The sequence below is a fragment of the Corella eumyota genome, chromosome 5, assembly GCF_963082875.1.
Source record: "Corella eumyota chromosome 5, kaCorEumy4.1, whole genome shotgun sequence".
Lineage (NCBI taxonomy): Eukaryota > Metazoa > Chordata > Ascidiacea > Phlebobranchia > Corellidae > Corella > Corella eumyota.
Genome location: NC_137494.1, coordinates 14,659,496 through 14,680,872, shown reverse-complemented (window position 1 = coordinate 14,680,872; position 21,377 = coordinate 14,659,496). Strand labels below are relative to the sequence as shown.

Sequence of the window (21,377 nt, the reverse complement as noted above, 5' to 3'; positions counted from 1 at the left end):
CGAAAACGTTTTCTTATAATGTGCTTAAACTTTGTACTCGGCTAGCAAATTGCTTTAAAATTTCCTGTTAAGTAACCACCAACCTTTTGTTTGCTCTCTCTCGTTACGCTCTGAATGGTCTAGTAGAGAGTAGTACAAACAATTAAAGTTTGAGTTTGAATTCCATAGCTGTAACTTTAAACAATTTGTTTTATCACCTAACTAAACTTTATATTGTAAACATCTTTAAAATTCAGTTTAAAACAATTGTTTTTTACTTATAAATAATTCTAAATCACTTGCAAAACACTATAAATTTGAAAATTATTCTAATTTATACGACATACGTAAATAATTGAAAAACTAATGCTTAAAATTTGCTAACTTTCACAGTAAATAACTCAAGGCTATTTTAAATACAGAGATATGGTTGAGCTTATCTGATTTTTTTTTGTCAATAATGACTAAGCATGTTTTGTAGATATAGTTAATTTGTAACCTTTTAAAAAACACCAATTAAATAGCATTACATTTGTCAATATTGGTTAATATTACCATTATCTATCCTTGATAACATTATAAAATCTTCTGTATTACATATTATTGGATCTTATAAAATTTAATACACTTTTTAATTATAATATCTTATATCAATATATAAGAAATAAGTGTAAACCTTTGTTGCTAATACTAGTGGCTGCACCGCTTAACTTAACTAGAAAAGCGTCGCATGTTATTTTTGCCTATAGGCGAATCTAACTTAAGGCAAGTTTCCCATTAAAAACTTAACCGCCATGAAATTTAGGTTTAAAAATTGCAAAGCCTTCAAGGTTCAGCTTTTATATAAATAAATACAGATATTAAAAAGCATCGTCAGCTTGATAAACATAATGTAACAAAAGGTCAACAATATATCAAACTTGAACCTTCCAAGACTGGGTCAAGATAACAAATGTCATCTTCGATTAGATTATTAAGTCAACTTTAAAAAAAAAACATATAAATTTTAAATTAAAAATATTTCCGATAAAATATAAGTCACTGCAAGAAGTTATCAACGGCATTGAACAAATTTGCTTGGTGTTCCTAGACCTACAATAAGAAGTTATACTATCAAAGTTTTAAAAATTGCAAATTAAAAAAAAAATTAGCAAAAAAAAATTAAAAAAAAAGAAATATAAAAAGAACATTTCTTTATGATTTACCTAAAAATGTAGGCGTAAATGGTCCAGCAAGACAAATATTTATAATACAAGTGACACATTAAAAATTATAAAATTATCTCGTATTACCACATTGTTTAGACTGCAAATTACAGGGTTAAAAATTAAAGACTGAACCGACGTCGTTGTAAAGTCGTATATAGAGAACACTATCGCCTTATAAGGTAATCTAAATGTAAAGAGAAAGAAAAGAAAATTTTAGGACGCGCGACGTTTTTATTGGACTTTGGTTTTCGAATATGATTAAGCTTTAAATTTATAGGTGTCACTGACTTTTATAAGTAATATTTTTACACCTTTCTTAATAATATGAGTAACTTTATTCAGGGATTTCCGTATAAGGTAAATTTATAAAACCCATTCTTATATTTACTTTTTTAAGTTTTATAATAAATCAAATATTAATTTTTTTTGTGCTTTAATATGTAACTGATATTGTAAAACATATTTGTTTAATATTAGTTACATGTTTTAAGGCCGTTAGTTTTACAAAATACATGTTTGAAAGCATATTACAAGCGTACAATTTTGTTACGCATTTCTACAAGATATAAAATATATTGAGAACATAAAAGTTGATATTTGACTATATTTGCAGGTGCAATAATGCTCTAAAATTACCAATAGATGACTTTGCAATTTGGGTAAGTTGCCTTTTTAAATGACATTTACACGACCCGTCAAAATATAGTAAAAATATTAAGTCAGTGTTTTATAATAATGAAATTCCTTGGACCCTTACATATAAGGATGTAAGCCTAAAATAACTTTAATTCTTAGGTTGCTAAATTATACAACTCGACAAAATTAGTAAAATTTTGCGGAACAAAGTGACGTAATCGAAAAAATCACAATGTAAAACCTGATGTCATAATCTAAAGGGCCTTTCTCTTTACGTAGATACAAGAACTTATAAAAGCCTGTGCAGTAGCGAGTTCTAACTTATACGGAACATTCAAGCAATCAGTGAACTTGTAATAAAAACTCTCGTGAAAAATATTAAGAAAGATGAAGCTTGGAATATTAGCTCTGCTTGTTTTAATGAAATATGTTGAAGGAAAAGCATTGACACCATCCCAGGGCGTGGTATGTTAAATTATATTTAAATTTATTTGTTTGTTACAATAACATAAACTCTAAAAATGTGTTTAAGTAAAAAATCTTTGCGATTGTAATCTTATAAAATAACAAGCTTTTAAGCTGTTGAAATCAATATGTTAATGTCGTAAAACCTGATGAAAGAACAATTTTTTTTAATTTGCCGAATAAAAAAATGATATTTTTATATTTATTCGTACAAGATATTTGTTTACAGTTTATTGATAACCTTTTAATAACTTTTAAACCCGGATAAGATGTCTATTGTTAGTTTCTAAGAACTACAAAATAAAGGGGTTATAAAGTCAGCTATTCTTCTGCTTCAATTTAAATTTCATGGCATGATGAAATGCATGTCGTTTAGACTCACCTATTGTTGCAATTTTTTATCGTTGAAAGGCTGACTTTACTGCTTAACCAATGAGTAAATTACATGATGCGCATTTGCGAACTTAAGAACTTCAGAATAATGTCGACCTTAAATACTTGTATTATACGTAAACTTAAAAAAATACAATGCTAGTATATTGTATTTGAACTCTTACCATTAGTTTAGGATAAATTAACTTAAATTTTGTACTTAACAACAACAAACAGATTATTAAAGCTTGCGACATGTAAAACTAAGAAAATTTTTTTTGTCATTTTGTTGTTGTATTATTCCGTTGCTTCTAATAATGTCTTTTTGTTAATATTTCCGTAAAGCATTTCTTTTAATTGCTTTTTTTTATTTCAGGGCTACTTGATGAAATTCGGGTACGTTGCCCAACCGGATCTGACCAAAGGAACACTAATGACACATGACAAAATGGTCGAGGGGATTATGACGTTTCAAAGGTTCGCTGGGCTACCTATGACCGGTGAATTTGATGCGGCTACAATGGAAAAAATGACGCAGAAACGGTGCGGAAACTCCGATGTAGCAGGTAGCATAAAAGAACTACCTATACATTTTTTGCTGGTTAAATTATATATCGCTTAAATCATACCATGTTTAAATTGTGGCTATCACTGACACTGTATTACAACATTATGTATTTTCAGGAACTGAAAGTGCTCGGAAAAAGAGATACGCTTTAGCTGGTAGTAAGTGGGACCACAAAGATATAACTTACAAGATAACCAAATACACTCCAGACCTAACTCATGCTCAGACTGATCTCGAAATAAAAGAAGCATTCAAGGTGAATTAATAATAACATTTAAGTTGATGTAAAAGCTTATGGAGTCTTACAAAAAAATTTTGAGGAAAAATTTATAAGAATTTTTTTTAAAACTCATTTTTTTCTTTTTTATAGTGGTGGGCAGACGAATCTGGCCTTACATTCACCCAGGTCCCAAGCCATCATTCCGCTGATATCGTCATCAAATTTGCTGCGGGTAACCATGGTGATGGGGACCCATTCGACGGTCCGGGATCAACCCTGGCGCATGCGTACTTTCCTAGATACGGGGGCGACGCCCATTTTGATGAAGATGAAACGTGGACTATCGACGCCAGCAGGAGAAACGGAGGTAAAAAAAAAATCCGAGTAAAAAAATTAACATTCTTTAAACTTTTTTGTTATTTTAGTCTTACCATACATTCTTTCTTGCGCTCCTTTGGCCTAATGCAGTGTACACAAATTGCTTATAATCTAATTAAAACTCAGTAATTGCCCATAATCCAATAAAAACAAAGTTTAAAGCTTGTTACGAAACGGAATATGTTAAAAATTTCCAAGTTAGGCATTATGTAAATTTAGTGTCTAAACTTGTAAACATTATTTGTTACAGTTGACTTAAGGATCGTAGCAGGCCACGAGTTCGGGCATAGCTTGGGTTTGTCTCATAGTGATGCTAACCGTGCATTAATGGCTCCTTTTTACAACTCAAAATCCAAAGGATTGGAATATGATGATATTCAAGGTAAGGTTATAACACAATTAATATTTGTAAGTTTTATATATTGAGGGATGGGAAAAAGGGTTAATTATTATAAGTGCAAGATTCATATTCCCCAAATAAGGGCCAACAACTTAAAAAAGTCAGTTTTTGTTGTCTACCCTAAGACAAATAACACCACACCTTCTACATTTCAAATTGCTGCTTAATTTCTTTTACTATTTCAATTAAAAATTTTCAACAACCAAAAATCACTTAACCTGCAAAGATATTTAATTAAAAATAAAGCAGGGCCATAAGAAGCCATGCAATAGAAACATAAGATGCCGATTTATATTTGTAGTTCTTAATTAAGGCACAACGTTAATAGGAAAAATACCCTTTGTTATAAATATAATTAGACGCTATGTAAACCCATTTAAACAACGTCATCAAAATCTCCCTACTCATAATGTGACCATATTAGTACACAGTGCCTGTTTTACTGGAAACAAAAAAATACCTACAGTTTTTAGTATATAATAAGAATGCTGACTAGACCTTCTGGCATCTTTGTTAACCAATCTCAGGAATGTTTAAGTTTAAAAATTTTTTGGTTTTGGTAATTGTCGGTTCATTAGCTTTCCAATTATTTTCGGGTTGTAAAAAAACACAAGTTTATGGGTCATACTCAAGGGCGTCTTACTTGAGGGTAACATAGCTTGCTAGTTGCCCTTAAAAAAACTCAGTAATTCCTAAAAACCAGCCAAGTTATTTTAATTTTTATTTTAAAAATATATTTTTTCAGCGATTCAACATTTGTATGGGGATAATAATGAAGTATTACCAGGTGGGGGGAATACCCCTAAGCCCCCAACTACGACAACAAAGGTTACAACAACCACTAAACCACGCAGAACAACAACAACTCGATCACCACCTGTCGGTGCTTGCAACGGAAGGTTAGTAACAAAATTTGTGGTTAATTTAAGCAAGTTACTAAAAAAAACATTGACACTTAACAAACTGGCAACAACCTTAATTTTTTGAGAGAGTTTAAAAAAATAGCAAAGACAACTTATTACTGAGTAGTGTTGGAGTCAAAAAGTCTGCCAAATTACATCATATTCGCGTAACTGTTTATATATATATATATTTGCCCTCGAGTCAAGCGCAAATATTAAAAACAAAATTTTTCTTTCTCCTTATACAAAACTAATTTTGTAATAGCCTACGCTAACATGTACACTTATTGACTATTAGCTGGTAATATTTACTCACACAACTTGAACACATAAAATAGGAAAACAAATTCTATTAATACGTTAATGTGATGTAACAACTTGCCTTTTATTTACAGATTTGACGCAATGACAAGACTTAACAACGGTAGCACGTATGCATTTTTAGGCGGGCAATTTTGGCGGCTAAATGATAACGGCAAAGACGAAGGTTATCCTCAAAATATTCAGTCAGTTTGGGGAATCGAGGGGAAAATTGACGCTGCATTGACATTTGAGCACCATACCGATTTTTTTCAGGTAATATTTCACAAAATAAGACACATTTTTATATATGTATTACAACATAACTTGGTTTGGATGAATTTATAACACATGTATTTAATCCACAGGGTTCAAAAGTCTATAGATTTAAAGGTGATCGTTTACAGTATGGCTACCCCACTTCAATTTCTTCAGTTTATGACGGAATTCCAAACGATATCAACGCAGCATTTCAATGGAGTGGAAACGGAAAGATTTATTTCATGAAAGGTATTTCGAATACTTTAATTAGAACATTTTACGCCTACATTAAATTTTTTATTCTGACTTCACGACCTAAACATAGAGTTACATCAGTTACTTTGACCTAGTCTCAAGTTTCCTGTAGCAGTTTTAAATATTATAGAATAAAATGCCCGATATTTAAACTGCTGGTTAAGTCTTGACTTAGCAGAAGTTTATGCTGTTAACGCCTTTCTTAAAAGAGTGGGATTAAACCCAGGGCCTTATGTAGTAAAGCCAAGTGTTCTAGCCACTAAACGCTGCCGTACATGTAAATATAACTTTAGCAAAATATTTGTAGTAACATGTGTTATAAACTAACTATAATTTACTTCATAGGCGATAATTATTGGCGATACAATCCCAGTATTCAAGCTGCTGACATAGGTTATCCGAGAGACGTAGCAGTATGGAAGAACCTACCTGCAGATATTGATGCTTCTTTACAATGGCATGGGGCAACTTATTTCTTTAAACATGGATTGTATTACAGGTAGGCTTACTAAAATCATTTTACCGAAACAGCATGTCCCCCAAACCAAAAATTTTGGAAAGATGTGTTACCAAACTTTTTCGAAAATTAAATAAACTTTATAAAAAGAATATTAAGGTAGAAGGCGATTACTAGAGACTGTCCCATTGTCGGTATTACGTTTTTTATTCAGGTATTTTCCCAAAATAATAAATTAAATTTATTTTTTAGATTTGATGATGAAAACTTAAAGGTCGCCCAATCAATTAAATACCCTTATCCAAGACGAACGGATGAATGGTGGTTAGGCTGTAAGGACAACACATTGGTTTTAAACAACGGCCAAGCTAATACAGCTCCAGAGGACAAAACTGCTGAAGAAGGCTCTGGAAATGGAGCAAGCAGAAGGGACATTAACGCACTATTAGTGACAGTTTTAACAACGTTTCTTATGTTCTCATCTGCCTATATTCTTTAAATGTAATATTGCATCAAGATTTTACGCAGTGTTTTACTTTATATTAATTCTTTTGTATTTATCATTTTTTTAACGATTTCTTTATCGTATTTTTGGAATAAGTTTTACTATATATATGGTTTCTTTTGTATTTATCATAATTTTAACGATTTTTTTATTGTGTTATTCTCTATATTGTATTTTTTGTAAAGGTTTTTTATGGATTTTTTTTGTATTTATCATTCTTTTAACGATTTCTTAATTGTTTTATTTTCTATATTGTTTCTTTTGTATTTTATTTAAGCACTTCTAGTTTCCACTGTTTTGTTATTTTTAACGACTTCCTATTTTAAGAACGCTGGCGTATTTTAAAATAAAAATTATCGTTTGTTTATTTTTTTGTATTTTTCGAAGCGTGGAAAAAAGGAAAAATCTTGATTTTTGAACAAAATTGGCAGCAAATAACATAAACATAATGAACGTGACGTCATTCTTGGAGAATAAATGACGTCATTAAAAATGTAGCTGCCATCTTCGTGACGTTATCATTGGAGTGACGTAATCGTATAAACAAAATGTGACCTTACCGAACAAAAAACGCCAACTTTAAAATAACTTATGACGTCACATGAAAAGATGATGACGTAATGAAAAAATATTTTTTTTTAAAAAGAATTTTCTTTTGTTTCAGTCTACTTGTGATGCAACAAACAAAAAGTTTTTATTTACAAAATTATTGTGATCGCAGTTTCTCCAAATCATCGGTCAACTTTCGAATATAATCAACATTCGAGATCGGGGAAATATTTACAACTGTTGCCCGGATTCGTTCTTCGTCCTTAATATACAAAAAATTATAAATTACTTAAATTAAATGTAGGCAACTTTTGGAATTGAAAAGATTCTTGAAATATTAAAAACAAAATTAAAAATTTTATTTCCTTTAAATAAGTAACAAAAAAAAGAAAGTTGAATTTAAAGATATTAGGATAAATACGACAGCAAAAAATAACTCCAAAAAAACTTTAAAATTTACATTGAATCTGTCAGCTTTGATTCGCATCTTCATATAATAAGATTGGAAATTGACTTTCTTTAAAACTTGCTCAAAAGCGTTTTCATCATTCTGTTTAAGATCACCAAGCTCTTGTGATGTAATACCAAGCATTATCTCACCCTGGTCTTGAAAGCAAGTTACCCAAGTACTATCATACTCATCAGCTACATTCATCTTTAAAAAAAATTTTTTTAAAAAAATTAAAAAAAAAATTTAAAAAAAAAAAAATTTATAAAAAAATTAAAAAATTTTTTTTTTAATTTAATAAAATTTTATTTATTTTGTAAATAAAAAAAAGTTAAAAATTTTTTTTTTTTAAATTTGACACACTTACATTAAGCATCATCCTATACTTAAAGTTAGGGCTAACCAGATCACATTTTTCGCATCTGTATTGGTTCCCTCCTTCTTCTGTTACTTTCTTATTACAACCTTCGGTCGAACAAGCCTAAAAAAATTTAAAAATAATCTAATTTCAATTATTTACGAATCTTGTAACAGATTTTGTATCGAATTATTCTAGATGTGGAAAAGTCAGCATCACGACTTAAACATAGAGTAACATTTGTTACCCTGACCCAGTCTCGAGTTGCCTGTGGCAGTTTGGGTTATTATATAGATTATAATTGCTTGATAATTATGCTGCTGATTAAGTGCTGGCTCAGCAGGAGTTTATACCATTTATATCACCTTCTTTAAGAGCACTACAGCACGAGAGCAGTGGGGATTGAACCCGGAACCTCATGTAGTGAAGCCAAGTGTTTCAGTCAACCAGTAAATCACTGCTTATATATAATACAATAACTAAACACAAAACCAGACCTGGTACAAAACATTTTCCTTCTTGCAATAAAGCACAGTAACCTTGGATGTAATATAATCAGGTTTGTCTCCATGTCCCAAGTTTTCATTCTTTATATCAGCAAGAGTTTTCCAATTTGCACCACCTTGAAAATTGAGAATAAATAAAAATAAAAATTATACAACAATCAGTATAACAATGTAATTTAAAAAGACTCCGACTTTATGCTAACATGACTCTTTTTTTAAAAGTTGAATTGTTACCAGCCACAGTCATTTGTGTACAATAAATGACATTACATCAATTTTAAAAGTTGCAAAATGATTTAAAAAACTCAATTTTTTTATTTTTTTTTTTTAAAAGTTGCAAAATGATTTAAAAAAAAAAAAAATTCGTTGCAAAATGATTTAAAAAACTTTTAAATGTCCCACTTTTTAAAAATTACACATATAAACTTCAAATTAGTTACCAACAGTACACATACAGTATAAAACCTATTTAAAAATAAACATTTTGCAAAAAAGAAACAACAAACTTACTAGCTCCCCCACCCCCACTGCTGGTTGTTAGAGAATGAGCAGCTTGGGTGCTTCCCCCAGTTTCATACCTGAAAAAAAAGTTTTGAAATTTATAGATTTCATATAGGTTTCTGATGTTAATTGACAAAAGCAACTAGAGACAGGGTCAAAGCAACAAAATTTCTTATACAATTATGCTGTGTAGTCAATCATAAAAATAAAATGCCAATAGGTATATAAAGTTAGCAAAAATTTATTTATAATTTGATGAGCCAGCCTTACATAAAATAACAATTAAAACTAATTGTTTACACTACTAACTAACCATTGTTTAAGTTTGTAAGCTTCTGGAATATCAGGGCTCATGGAGATCATAGTTGAACTCATCGTAGAAAGAGAACATCCGTTAAAATCCGAAACTTTTGCTGCTTTTATTGCGACAATCGGGTTCCCACCTCCATCAAACTTTTCAGCCTGTAAAGGTAAGAATTATAATTAAGTACCTTTAGTGGCAATGTATATAACTATAAAAATTCTATAGCCAACCCTATTCTTGACATTTTAATTGTAGTAATATGGTTGCAACTCTCAACTAATATTTGCCTGTGATAATTTACCCTTGCACTAAAAACAGCAGTTTTATTTATCTTGTAGGCCTATAAATTAAACATACACATATAGTCCACCAAGCTTTATTATACATAAATAATTCCCTATTTTTGAACAAATCACTCTTTTACCTCTGCCCCCCATAATGTTACAGTAACTTCTGCAGCACTGGAATCAACAATTGTAAATTTCCTCAACTTGGCTTCCCTGTTTTGACTCTTAATCATTATTGTGCTCAGATCATCAGTGGATTTTACTACACCAATCACATCTTAAACATAAAAAAGGTGAATATTAGTAGTTATGTTGGTATAAACTCCTGCTGAGTCAATACTTAATCAGCAGTGTAATTACTGGGAAATTATAATCTATAATATCACAAACTGCCACAGGCAACTCAAGACTGGGTCGGGGTAACTTATGTTACTCTATGTTTAGATCGCAAATCGACCTTCCCACGTCAAGAATAAAAAAAAAATAAAAATCAGTACATGCAAACCTAAAATTTTAAATCAAAAAGTGATTTTAAAAATTGTATTTTTAAACCCAATAAAATCAGCTTACCAACAAGGTTATTAACACATTGTTCCAAGTTGGCGATAGGTTTGAAATTATATTGCATTGTTGGCACCATTTTACTTTCACTCGCTTCACACAAGGTCATCGTTGAATCTCTCCTGAAGGTCATTTCGTAGTCATGTGACGTGGTATTGTATTGCTGATTGGCTGGTTTAAGTGTACCATTTGCAATATAGAAAACCTGGAAAGAAACAATAAATAAATAACAATATTAAACATCTAATAAAAACTGGCAGTGTGGTGTAGTAGTTAGAACATTTGGCTTTACTACATAAGGTCCTGGGTTTGATCTCTATTGCTCTCATACTGTAGCATTGTTTGTAGTGATCAGAACACTTGCTAGTTGCTACACTACATAAGGTTCTTGGTTTGATTCCCACTGCTCTCATGCTATAGCGCTCTTGTTGTGATCAGAACACTTGCTACGTGAGGTTCTTGGTTTAATCCCCACTGCTCTCATGCTGTAGCGCCATTGAAAAATGTGCTATAAACAGTATGAACTCCTGCTGAGCCAACACTTATTCAGCAGCTTATTTATCGGGCAATTATATTCTATGATATTCCAAATAACTTACTTTCCCAACTTCACACAGCTCAAAATATTTATCGGCTTCCTCCTTGAAACAAGTTATTCTAATATCCCCACTTTCATCCAGTGCTGTGAAGTTAAACAACTTCCCTTCTCCTCTGGCATTCTTCCACTCCTTCATTGCACCTTTTTGGGTAATCCGAGCTTTTATTGACCATCTAGAAAAAAAAAAAACAGTTAGTAAGTTTTAACATTTTATAATTTAATGTATATATATATATTTCTTACACACTAACAATAGACTAAGTTTTATTGAACCGACCCAACCTTGAGTTATTTATAATCGATTACTAATGATTAGCATATTACTGATTCTAAATCTGTGCTGCAAAGTTTAGAACTAAACCAAGTTTCTGCTAAAATTAGTTAAAGTAGTGGCAGCGTGGTGTAGTTGTAAGAACACTTGCTACACCACATGAGATTTTGGTTTTAATCCCCACTGCTCTCATGCTGTAAGGCGCTATAAACAATATAAGTCAACACTTAATCAGCAGCCTAATTATTGAGCAATTATAATCTATAATATTCCAAACTGCCAAATTCAACTCGAGACTCGGTCGGGGTAAATGTTGTTACTCTATGTTTAAGTCGCGCATTCGACTTTTCCACATCGAGGATAAAGATATATACAAAAAAAGTATTGTTTATAGAGAAATATAAAATATTTTACAAAGTTAGTAATTATCCATTTTACTTGTTCTGATAAGGGGTAAGACTTGCAATAGGCATGACCCTTGTTTGTGTCCCCCCTGGGGTAGTTGGGGCATCATCTTTGCCCCCAAAAGGTCGTTTCATGGTCGGTTTTGGGCTGTATATAGAGGTTGGGGGTGGGTTGTTTAAATTGAATGCAGGTTTCTTGTTCTCGTTGAGGATTGGTTTTGGTTGAGTTGCACCTTTAAAAATAACGTTTTTCTTTATTTTAAAGTTTTAAATTTTTTTATGGATGACCTTGGGACAGAATTATTATTTTTAATTTTAGATGTGTTTTAAAACTTAACAAAGATAATAAATTGGTGCATTTTTAATGGCACTTTAAAAAAATCAATAGGCTATAACACTTAATGTAAAAGCAATAAATACTTTTAGTACTAGTACACTTAAATATTAATATGAATTTTTACTCTGATTTTAAAGATTTTACAGAAACTTTGGTATAAAAACTAGAATATTCATGCAAGTTTTACACACAAAAAAACAGTCTGATTTTGCAAATAAAAGTTGTTACCTTTAGATTGATTTAACGGAATTGGATCTCCGATTCTTCCTCCAACCTCTGCAGAGGATTTCACGATATCAACATCCAAGCAAATCACAATTCGTCTAAAATTTTTTTTTAAGAAACAAATTTTAAATTAATTCAAGATATTCAGTAAACTAATTTCAGAATTAGAACCAAACATATTTATTAGTCGATAGCCTGTCCTATAGACAGGGTTTTCATTGTTGTGATATGGTCACAACTTATATTTGCCTGTAGTTATTTACCCGCGCACCATAAACAGTAGTTTTATATATTTGTGAGGCCTTCAAATTGGTCATACATATATACATATCGTCTACAAAGCTTCCTTATATATAAAATGGACACAAATATATCATCCACTATGCTCTATTATATATATATATGTGGTTGGACTACAGATATAACATTTATAAAATAAAAAGTATTTTTGGATTTTTTAACATCTAAAAAACAAAAATTACTTCGACCCCTGGATAACAGAAGATTGATATTTGTTCAACCTGATCAACGTATTTTGTTCTAATTTTCCATCAGATACAAGATGGTTTAGTTGAGATGCAAGCATGGAAGCTATAAATATATATATACATGAATACATTTATTGCAAGACTATTAATTGCATAATTGTTTTTACTTCAAGTTAAAATTTACAACAATTTTAAAACGACTCAATGATTATTGATTTCACTTAGACCTAACAAGAGCTGAAATTGTGGAGTAGTAATACTCCAGTCTAAAAAGTAGGGCAGTTTTCGACGAGATCTCGTGCGTGCAAGCGTAAAAAAGTGTGTGACCGGGCGTGCACGCGTACTAAAATTTTCGGTCTAGGCATGCACATGTGATTTATGTTAGCGTGTTTTAGGCGTCAGTACTGCGCGTGCACATTTTTTTAAGACCAGGCGTGCAAAACGCTAATTCCAGGCTTGCATTTTTTTAATGAAAAAAATCTCGTGCGTGCACGCTGCCTTTCTTTCCAGATTGGGTAATACTCACATCAGGTTTTACTACATAAGGTTCAGGGTTCGATTCCCACAAATTCCATGTTTTATAACTTCGAGTAAATGTAACTTTATGTTTAGACTGTGAAGTTGTCCTTTTTAGCATTCTAGATCAAAATTACAGTCACATAAAAAACAGAATTAAAAAACAACGAAGTGATTTACTTCCAAAAGAATGAACTCCGTCCGACAACATTATTCGGAATCGATCCGAGCCCCCAGTTGACATTCCCTTCGTACCCAGACATTGAAGAATGGGGTTCATGGGGTTTTCCCCATTTACTAATGACTAAAAATTAAAAAGTCAATTTACTGATTTAAGATAAAATTGAGATTTTGTTTTGTTTTTATCATTACATTTTTCAGTTTGGTAACTAAAAAAACAGTTTAGATGTTAAATAAAACCTTGTTGAAAGATTTAAAAACGTAAAAATACTTTACAACATTATCTAGAACATTTTTTTTCTTTTCGCTTAAAGTTTAGAAAAATTTAGTTTTTAGCAAAATTAACAATTTTTTCTGTTTTAAATCATTTTAATGGAAAACTAATTACTTGGATCGCCCCTTCTGTTAATTCTCCTGCCATTTTTGCTGTTTAAACAAAAAATTATAGCAAATTATTACAAAAACGTTTTTGTTTTGCTTTTCTTAGTTTATTTCAGGCTCGCGCGAAATTTCCCGCAATTTTAATCCGGATCAAAACATTGTCAGGTCCACATTGTCCAATATGGGAGATGCTAGGTTTTTAAAGTATTTTATTTGTCCTCGGTCAAAATTTTAAATAACTTTTATTAAAAAACTCTTATTGTTAAATATGCGTTTTATATTTGTTACATTTGGCAACCCTGAGGTTTCATAATCAGCCGTGCGTTTCACTTGATTGAAAGGTTTTTTAATACTTACCGTAATTTCATGGCTATTATTTTTATCGTTATGAATCTAGACTGATAGGCTATTTAAAAGTTATTTAAAGTGGTTATATGTAATTACTACCTTTCCTACTGTGAGACTATTTGGAGTAGTGAACTGATACGTACGTTTTTTGATCCATAATTCGGGCTTGTGAATTTTCGGGTAATTACATTTTGCTTTATTATTAAGTTATTCTGTGTTTATGTTTTGTACTAAATGTCTCTTTTACCTTTATCAGGAACTTATTGGGTAGTTTTATCGTCTGTGCCGTATATTTTCATGAGCCAATATCTGCCATTTATTAGGTATTTATGCCTTTTATTGTTAATGTGCCTAATAGGGCTTTGCTATTACAGCCTTTTTCTTTACCTTACCTTTACAATTGCTAATTACAGATTGCTTGAATTAACCACGATTACACAAGTTGACCTTTGTATCCATTGTATAAGTGGCTTGCTAAACGTGTCGGTAAGATGTGTTTTGACTTCGATATTCTCTGTATTATGTTTTTATTATGTGGTAACAATTAGTTATATTGTGATCGCTTATTTTTCTATAGCATTATTGACTATAGCTGATTTATTTTGTAGAAACTGTCAATGAACGAATGTGTTTGTGTGTGAACGAAATAAAATTGTTCATTCATGTGTGCGACTAAAAGCGGGTCAACTTTAATATAGCAAGAATAGTTCAATCAGTACAAATAGTCTTATGCTAAATACCCTCAGTGCATGGCCACTTAGCACTAGAAGAGAGGGCATTTAACACTTATAATTTATAATATTAGGATAAATTTAAAATTATTATTTTGTAATACTTGTTTTAAAAACTTTGTAATGTTTTTTTTAAATAAGCTTTATGGTAACGGTATTTTTTATTACGGAGTATCTTAACCAATTAATGTATAATTTCTGATAATAACTGGCAGCGTGGGTATGGTAAGATCACTTGCAGCGTGGGTATGGTAAGATCACACCACCATGATGTCGTAGGTTTAATCCTCACAGCTATCATGTTGTAGCGCCCTTGAGTAAGGCACTATAAACAGTATGAACGCCTGCTGAGCCAATACCTATTCAGCAGCTTGGTTATCCTTATCATCATTAATAACATCTTAAACTGGCAAGGTCTCAAGACTCGTTTGAGCTAACTGATGTTACTCTATGTTTAGATCTTGAATTCGACCTTTCCACATCTAGGATAAAGATATAAAAAAATAATATATGAACATCTTTTATATAATGTGTCAACAGTTTTCTGTTTTAATACCTAAAAAGTTTGTGCAATGCTTTTTCCCATAGTGACTTGTTTAATAAATTTATGTTTTTATTGTTTAGGTGAGTAGCTGTCAAATCGTCAGTGGTGATAGAAATGTACATGCCTTTTATTTACTTGTGTGCTTGTTTTGCAAATCATATATACTCCAGAATTTTTGTTTGTAATTATAATAGGCCTAATATTTATTCGTACAAATTTAAAACTTTTGTTTTTTGATATTATGCATTAGACAAAACAATTCATTTTAATAAACTTTATTACTTACGAGCTGCTGACACCATGCCTAAAAAAGCAATGCACAGACCGACTACAATAACATTCATTTTTATGTGAAAGTAACTAACAGCTTTAATTTAACTTTAAAAATTTCTAAACAAAAAACAGCTTTAATTATAACACTCTTCTGTATGGTATAGCTATTTAAATAAGCCTTCGCCCCTTAAGTTTGCCTTATATACAAGCTGTTGCAACCTGATTGGCTCTTCGGTTTATTGACGTCATTTCACGTGATAATCGCTCGTTGTTATTCCGGGCAGCTGTCGTCGAATGTCCAGTGAGAATTTATTTTTGTAAATTTAAATATTCTCAAGTAGGCTATTTGCTGTTTTCTTGAGCATAAAAGTTTTATTTTTTTGCGCTAAGTAAAAACTCTGTTAGTTATATTTACCCGAAAAATCCCTTGGTAATTCCTAATTTGTAGTCTCCAGTGATTAATTCTACTTAACTAAGAAATCAAGCTTTACAAAGGTCATAACATCGACCAATTTAAAACTTGTTTGGAAGGTGCGCTTTGTCTCTTGGGGTTTAAAGCGCTTGCAAACTTAATTTATTAACAGTAATAGTAATCGTTGACGAAAGTGTTCTATCATAAAAAAACACTCTAGAGCTCTAAGACTTTAAACAATTAGGACAAAGTTTTTTAAACAGGTATTAAAAATTCACAACTTTTTATTTATGTTGATATTGTTAAATACTGAAGTTTTAAAAACAAATTAATAATATTTTAAAACAGGACTAAGCTTTAAAACTTCTATTGAACATACTGGCACATTACAATGTTTTGGTCCTGCAATAAAATTGCTGAAAATTTCGCACGAACCTGAAATAAGTTAAGAATAGCAGGACAAACATATTTTTTTAAATTTGGTGATTTTATTAGCGAAAATGGCAGTTGAATTAACAAAAGAGAAATTCAAGTAAATAATTTACATTAAAATAATTTTGGAAGCCCGTTCTGGTTACATTGAGATGAATTTAAGAAAATCAACAGGATTATATGTCACATTGTAAAAATTATACTTCTGTTAATGATTTGACCGTTGCACTAATCTAAAAATTGAAAAAATAAATTAAATAGTTTTAAATAAAAATCACTATTGTATAGGCATTTACACAAAAATATAAGTTAAAAAAAACTTTTTTTAAGACAGTTAACATAAATTTTAAATAAACCGGCAGCTTGGTGTAGTAGTAAAAACACTTGCTACACCACCATGAGATTGTGGGTTCAATCCCCACTGCTTTCATGCTGTAGCGCCTTTAAGTATAGCGTTATAAACGGTATAAACTCATGATGAGCCAACACTTAATCACCAGCATAATTATCGGGCAATTATAATCTATAATATTCCAAACTGCCACAGGCAACTCGAGACTGGGTTGGAGTAACTGATGTTATTCTATGTTTAAGTCGCATTTCGACTTTCCCACATCGAGGATAAAAATATATACAAAAAAAATACACGATATAAATAAAGTTTGAAACTTACGTGGTGAAGCACAAGTGTATTTGACTTCCAAATATTTGTGTACTCCCTGACATGGATCACCGAAAATGCTGTTATCGGCATAAACGTTGCAACTGGTTTTCATGTTGCATTGGTTCCTCAGGTAATCAACAGCACCGCAGCCACCGCAGTTTGTGTTACCGTTGTTACCGCACCTAAAAATATTATCGTTAAAAATTAAAATCTTGTCAGATTATTTTTCAATTACATTTTATTTAAAAAATAAATCCTTAGAATTCTCAACAAGAAGTAGGTGATAGTTTTTTGTGCAGTTTTAAGTCTATCTATCCACATGAATTTTAATATTTAATATGACATTTATATAGGCAAGGCTAAACATCATATCAGTACCTACAGTCTTAGTTCGACCCAATTTGATCATATTTTAAAACGATGCTGTTCAGTCTAATAATTTTTAACATTAAAGAAAGTTTGGCATAAAAAAGTAAATAAGAAAAAGTAAAAAAGTTTGCCGGCAGCGTGGTGTAGTGGTAAGAACTCTTGCTACACCACACATGAGGTCGTGGGTTCAATCCCCACTGATCTTATGCTGTAGTGCCCTTGAGTAAGGCGCTATAAACGGTATGAACTTCTGCTGAGCCAGCACTTAACCAGCATAACTACCGGGCAATTATAGTCTCTATAATATCCCAAACTGCCACAGGCAACTCGAGACTGGATCGGAGTAACTGATGTTACTCTATGTTTAAGTCGCGCATTCGACTTTCCCACATCGAGGATAAATATATATACAAAAAAAAACTAACGTTGTTGAACTAGTCCTTCCGTATATCGCGCTTTCAACGACTATTCCTTTTCCAGCTGGACATGACAATACATTATTATGTCTCTCGCAGGTTATGCTTATCTTTGTCGCTCCCTCTAAAATATTAATTTTATTATTTAGCATTTTTAATAAAGAAAAAAAAGTTTTAAAGTACGCGAAAAAATCATCTATACAAAATACATGTGGGATCTATAAAAATAGTTTTTAATGCCATCTTATGTTTAAAGTGTTTTTTTTGTAATTTAAGTAATCGAAAAAATTATTAAAAAAACTATTAAAATATTATATCTTGAACTTACTGGTGGGATAACATGTGTATCCAATGTGTATGTATTTTCCTGTGCCAATACAAGGGTCGCCAAACACGCTGTTGCTAGCATAAAGTGTACACGAATTTCTATCATTGCACAAATTCTTAATTTTGTCGCCCGATCCGCATCCCTCACAACCGACAACATATGCCTGAGGACCACTTGAGCAGCTAAAAAAAAATATGTTAAAAATGCTGTTGCTAAAAAAAATGGCAGCAAATTACGAGCCGAAAGGTTTCGGGTTCGAGCCGCACCATTGTCACATTATTCAACCTTTAGCCCGATGTTTACAGATAGCTTAAACACACCAAAAGGTTTCGAGTTCGAGCCGCACCAATGTCACATTATTCGCTCTTGAGCCCGGCGTTTACGGATAGCTCAAACACACCAAAAGGTTTCGAGTTCGAGCCGCACCAATGTCACATTATTCGCTCTTGAACCCGGCGTTTACGGATAGCTCAAACACACCAAAAGGTTTTGGGTCCGAGCCGCACCGTCGCCATACTATTCGGCCTTGAGGCTGGCGTTTACGGATAGCTCATACATGTCACAAAATCACGCCCCTACCCAAGAAAAAATACAAAGCCTATCACCTTAAGATGATATGGAAAAAAAAGTAGGTCTTGTTTAAAATTCCTCTAAGGTTTATTTTAAGCTTTAACAAAAAATGTTAAGTTTTACATGGATGGAGAAGTTCTTCCATAAAATGCAGAGTCGGTAAAGATTTTGTATCCGGGAGGACAGGAAATTGTTTGAGTCTGGTGCTCACAAATATTAGCGGAAGATTTTATTCCCCGAGCTGCAATAAAAAAAATAATTTTTAAAAGATTATGTCTAGTCTATGTTGGTTATTTGTTAAACGAATTACAAAATTTGCAATAAATATATGTAAGCATCAATACTTAATAATATAATTCTCGTAATATGGTCGCAACTCCTAATTAATATTTGCCGGCAATAATTTACCAGCGTACCACAAATGACAGTTTTATTAATAAAGTAGGCCTTCAAATGAAATATATATCGTTCACTGATCATCATTATATAAACTCGGAACCTAACTACGAGCCGAAAGGTTTCGGGTTTGAGCTGCACCATTGCCACACTATTCGCCCTTGAACCCGGCGTTCACGAATAGCTCAAACACGTCACAACAGCTATTCGCCCTTGAACGCGGCGTTCACGGATAGCTCAAACACGTCACAACAGCTATTCGCCCTTGAACCCGGCGTTCACGGATAGCTCAAACACGTCACAACAGCTATTCGCCCTTGAACCCGGCGTTCACGGATAGCTTAAACACATCCCAAACCGCACACCCTTACCCGATAAAAATTATCAAAAACTTATCTCCTTAAGAGGATATAGAAAAAATTATGGTTTCCATTAACATTAGCCAAAATAATTTAATTTTAAAAACATAAAACTTACGTTCTTGAAATCCCGAGGCAACGCTTAACAATGCAACACACAAACCGATTGCAACAACGCTTACGTTCATTTTTAAGTTAAATTTAAACAGTTAACAACTTTGATTCAGTTATCTTGATTATTTTTTAAACAAAAAAACAAATTTTATTAAAATGATATTTTTATCTTAATTCGCAGTCTGTAGTAATAATTATAATCTGTAACATAATGAACGTATGCTGGTCTCTTATATAATTTAAAAAAATGTTTCATAACATCAGCTTTTCTTTTTAAAATTTTTTATGACGTCAGTTTTCGTGATAACTATAGGTTATTGTTACTGCCAGTTTTTGCCGGATGTGCAGCAGTATTCAATTTTTTAAAATTTCAAAAAATTTTTGGCATTGTTTTTAAGATTATGGATTTTCCAAACTATTAGTAAGCTAATTTTCGCTTTAAAGCGAAAATAAGATAAAGTCATCGAAACCTTTAACCAATAAGTTGGTTTTTCCTAAAGTTTTTTTTTGTGCAATTAAATTTAAACATTTTACTACCAAGTTAAACTTTGGAAACCCCTGTAAGCGTGTAATGACTTTTATTGAGTCACGTATGTTGTCCGGTTTTAAACCAAACGTATTAACACTACGGCTATCCTAAATTTTCTCGTTGGGATTACAGTGCGAGAGAATTCTTACCTATGAAGAACGGTTCGTTAGATTTCTTTGCTATGGTGAACAAAACAATGTTTTCTTTTCGTTTGGGGACTGTCTGCTAATTAACAACAAACTTATAGGGTTTGGGTAATATACCTGAAGACTTAGATGATGTCTGCAAAGGTGAAACAACCGTCAGTGTTCAGTGGAGTCGCAAACTTAAAAGAATAGGTGTTGTCTAACGACTGCTAATTAGCAACAAGCGTACTGCCTAATTTCAGATTTAATCAAACTTATTACTGTAAAGTTAAAAACTTATCATTTTAAACGTCATACAGTTAACGTAAATTATTTTACTGATCTAATAACATTCGTATTCAATGTTTATATATTTCTCTATGCCAGCACAAGGAACGCCAAAATGCTATTGCTAGCCTCAAAACATTTAAATGTTGTTATTTTTTAACACTCGAAATTTTTTAGCCTTTTATATTTATTTTTAATTAAACAACGCACAAACTAATTGCAAAAACGCTTGCATTTATTTTATGTAAAAAAGTAAAAAACTTTTGGTTAGTGTGATTTTTTACATTTAGTTACTTTGCAATAATCTGATATATCATGTTACGTATAAGGTGCTTATTTATACGCCACTTATTTGTATTGGCAAAAATTTTTCGCTAGACATGTGCGTTCTTTGCTAAAACTAAAACTTTGGGTTTATTTTTAAAATGCCTTGAAAAAACAACACAAAACATAGTTTTTAAGGTTTTTAGTTTTAAAAAAGTTTTTGTATAAAGCTTGTTAGAATTTGTATGTATTTGTTTGTAAAATAAGCAAGCAGTTTGTCCGGTTATATTTTATTAATAACATATTTTGTCGAGTCAATTTACAAAAAATCAATTAATTTTAAAAGTCACATTATCAACAAAAATTCTGGAGTAAATATTTTCTGCTAGACTTTG

General features: G+C 31.6%; 3 protein-coding genes across 3 annotated transcripts; 1 reads left to right on the top strand and 2 right to left on the bottom strand.

Annotated features, from left to right (window-relative positions):
• The first annotated feature begins 2,155 nt into the window (after window positions 1-2,155).
• On the top strand, window positions 2,156-7,193 carry LOC145753721 (matrix metalloproteinase-24-like). Its single transcript, XM_082570148.1, has 10 exons — window positions 2,156-2,288; window positions 3,037-3,226; window positions 3,345-3,484; window positions 3,599-3,815; window positions 4,077-4,208; window positions 4,972-5,125; window positions 5,524-5,704; window positions 5,797-5,938; window positions 6,290-6,443; window positions 6,654-7,193. The coding sequence occupies exons 1-10, from the start codon at window positions 2,211-2,213 to the stop codon at window positions 6,898-6,900; spliced, it is 1,635 nt and encodes a 544-aa protein (XP_082426274.1). The 5' UTR covers window positions 2,156-2,210; the 3' UTR covers window positions 6,901-7,193.
• A 105-nt stretch (window positions 7,194-7,298) lies between these two features.
• LOC145752246 (replication protein A 70 kDa DNA-binding subunit-like) lies at window positions 7,299-14,043 on the bottom strand. Its single transcript, XM_082568496.1, has 14 exons — window positions 13,828-14,043; window positions 13,440-13,563; window positions 12,738-12,846; window positions 12,259-12,353; window positions 11,728-11,926; window positions 11,020-11,191; window positions 10,430-10,625; window positions 9,997-10,136; window positions 9,582-9,730; window positions 9,278-9,345; window positions 8,759-8,883; window positions 8,271-8,384; window positions 7,916-8,110; window positions 7,299-7,717 (listed from the first exon to the last, which is right to left on the bottom strand). Exons 1-14 carry the CDS (start codon window positions 13,858-13,860, stop codon window positions 7,613-7,615), a joined length of 1,824 nt encoding a protein of 607 aa, XP_082424622.1. The 5' UTR covers window positions 13,861-14,043; the 3' UTR covers window positions 7,299-7,612.
• Window positions 14,044-16,604: 2,561 nt separating this feature from the next.
• On the bottom strand, window positions 16,605-19,949 carry LOC145752993 (L-rhamnose-binding lectin CSL3-like). The gene is made up of 6 exons (XM_082569371.1): window positions 19,781-19,949; window positions 19,031-19,148; window positions 18,338-18,519; window positions 18,019-18,133; window positions 17,234-17,406; window positions 16,605-16,793 (listed from the first exon to the last, which is right to left on the bottom strand). The coding sequence occupies exons 1-6, from the start codon at window positions 19,848-19,850 to the stop codon at window positions 16,789-16,791; spliced, it is 663 nt and encodes a 220-aa protein (XP_082425497.1). The 5' UTR covers window positions 19,851-19,949; the 3' UTR covers window positions 16,605-16,788.
• Window positions 19,950-21,377: the final 1,428 nt, after the last annotated feature.

What these genes read in the sequence shown, in the direction of transcription:
- LOC145753721 (XM_082570148.1), top strand. Translation starts at nt 2,211, where the DNA reads ATGAAGCTTGGAATATTAGCTCTGCTTGTTTTAATGAAATATGTTGAA. An exon ending in TGACACCATCCCAGGGCGTG is followed by an intron (nt 2,289 to 3,036) that starts GTATGTTAAATT and finishes TTTTTATTTCAG; the next exon opens with GGCTACTTGATGAAATTCGG. An exon ending in AAACATGGATTGTATTACAG is followed by an intron (nt 6,444 to 6,653) that starts GTAGGCTTACTA and finishes TTTATTTTTTAG; the next exon opens with ATTTGATGATGAAAACTTAA.
- LOC145752246 (XM_082568496.1), bottom strand. Translation starts at nt 13,860, where the DNA reads ATGGCAGGAGAATTAACAGAAGGGGCGATCCAA. An exon ending in CGGAGTTCATTCTTTTGGAA is followed by an intron (nt 12,847 to 13,439) that starts GTAAATCACTTC and finishes ATATATTTATAG; the next exon opens with CTTCCATGCTTGCATCTCAA. An exon ending in GCTTACAAACTTAAACAATG is followed by an intron (nt 9,346 to 9,581) that starts GTTAGTTAGTAG and finishes CTTTTTTTTCAG; the next exon opens with GTATGAAACTGGGGGAAGCA.
- LOC145752993 (XM_082569371.1), bottom strand. Translation starts at nt 19,850, where the DNA reads ATGAACGTAAGCGTTGTTGCAATCGGTTTGTGTGTTGCATTGTTAAGC. An exon ending in TGCCTCGGGATTTCAAGAAC is followed by an intron (nt 19,149 to 19,780) that starts GTAAGTTTTATG and finishes TTTTTATTGCAG; the next exon opens with CTCGGGGAATAAAATCTTCC. An exon ending in GGAAGGACTAGTTCAACAAC is followed by an intron (nt 17,407 to 18,018) that starts GTTAGTTTTTTT and finishes TAATATTTTTAG; the next exon opens with GTGCGGTAACAACGGTAACA.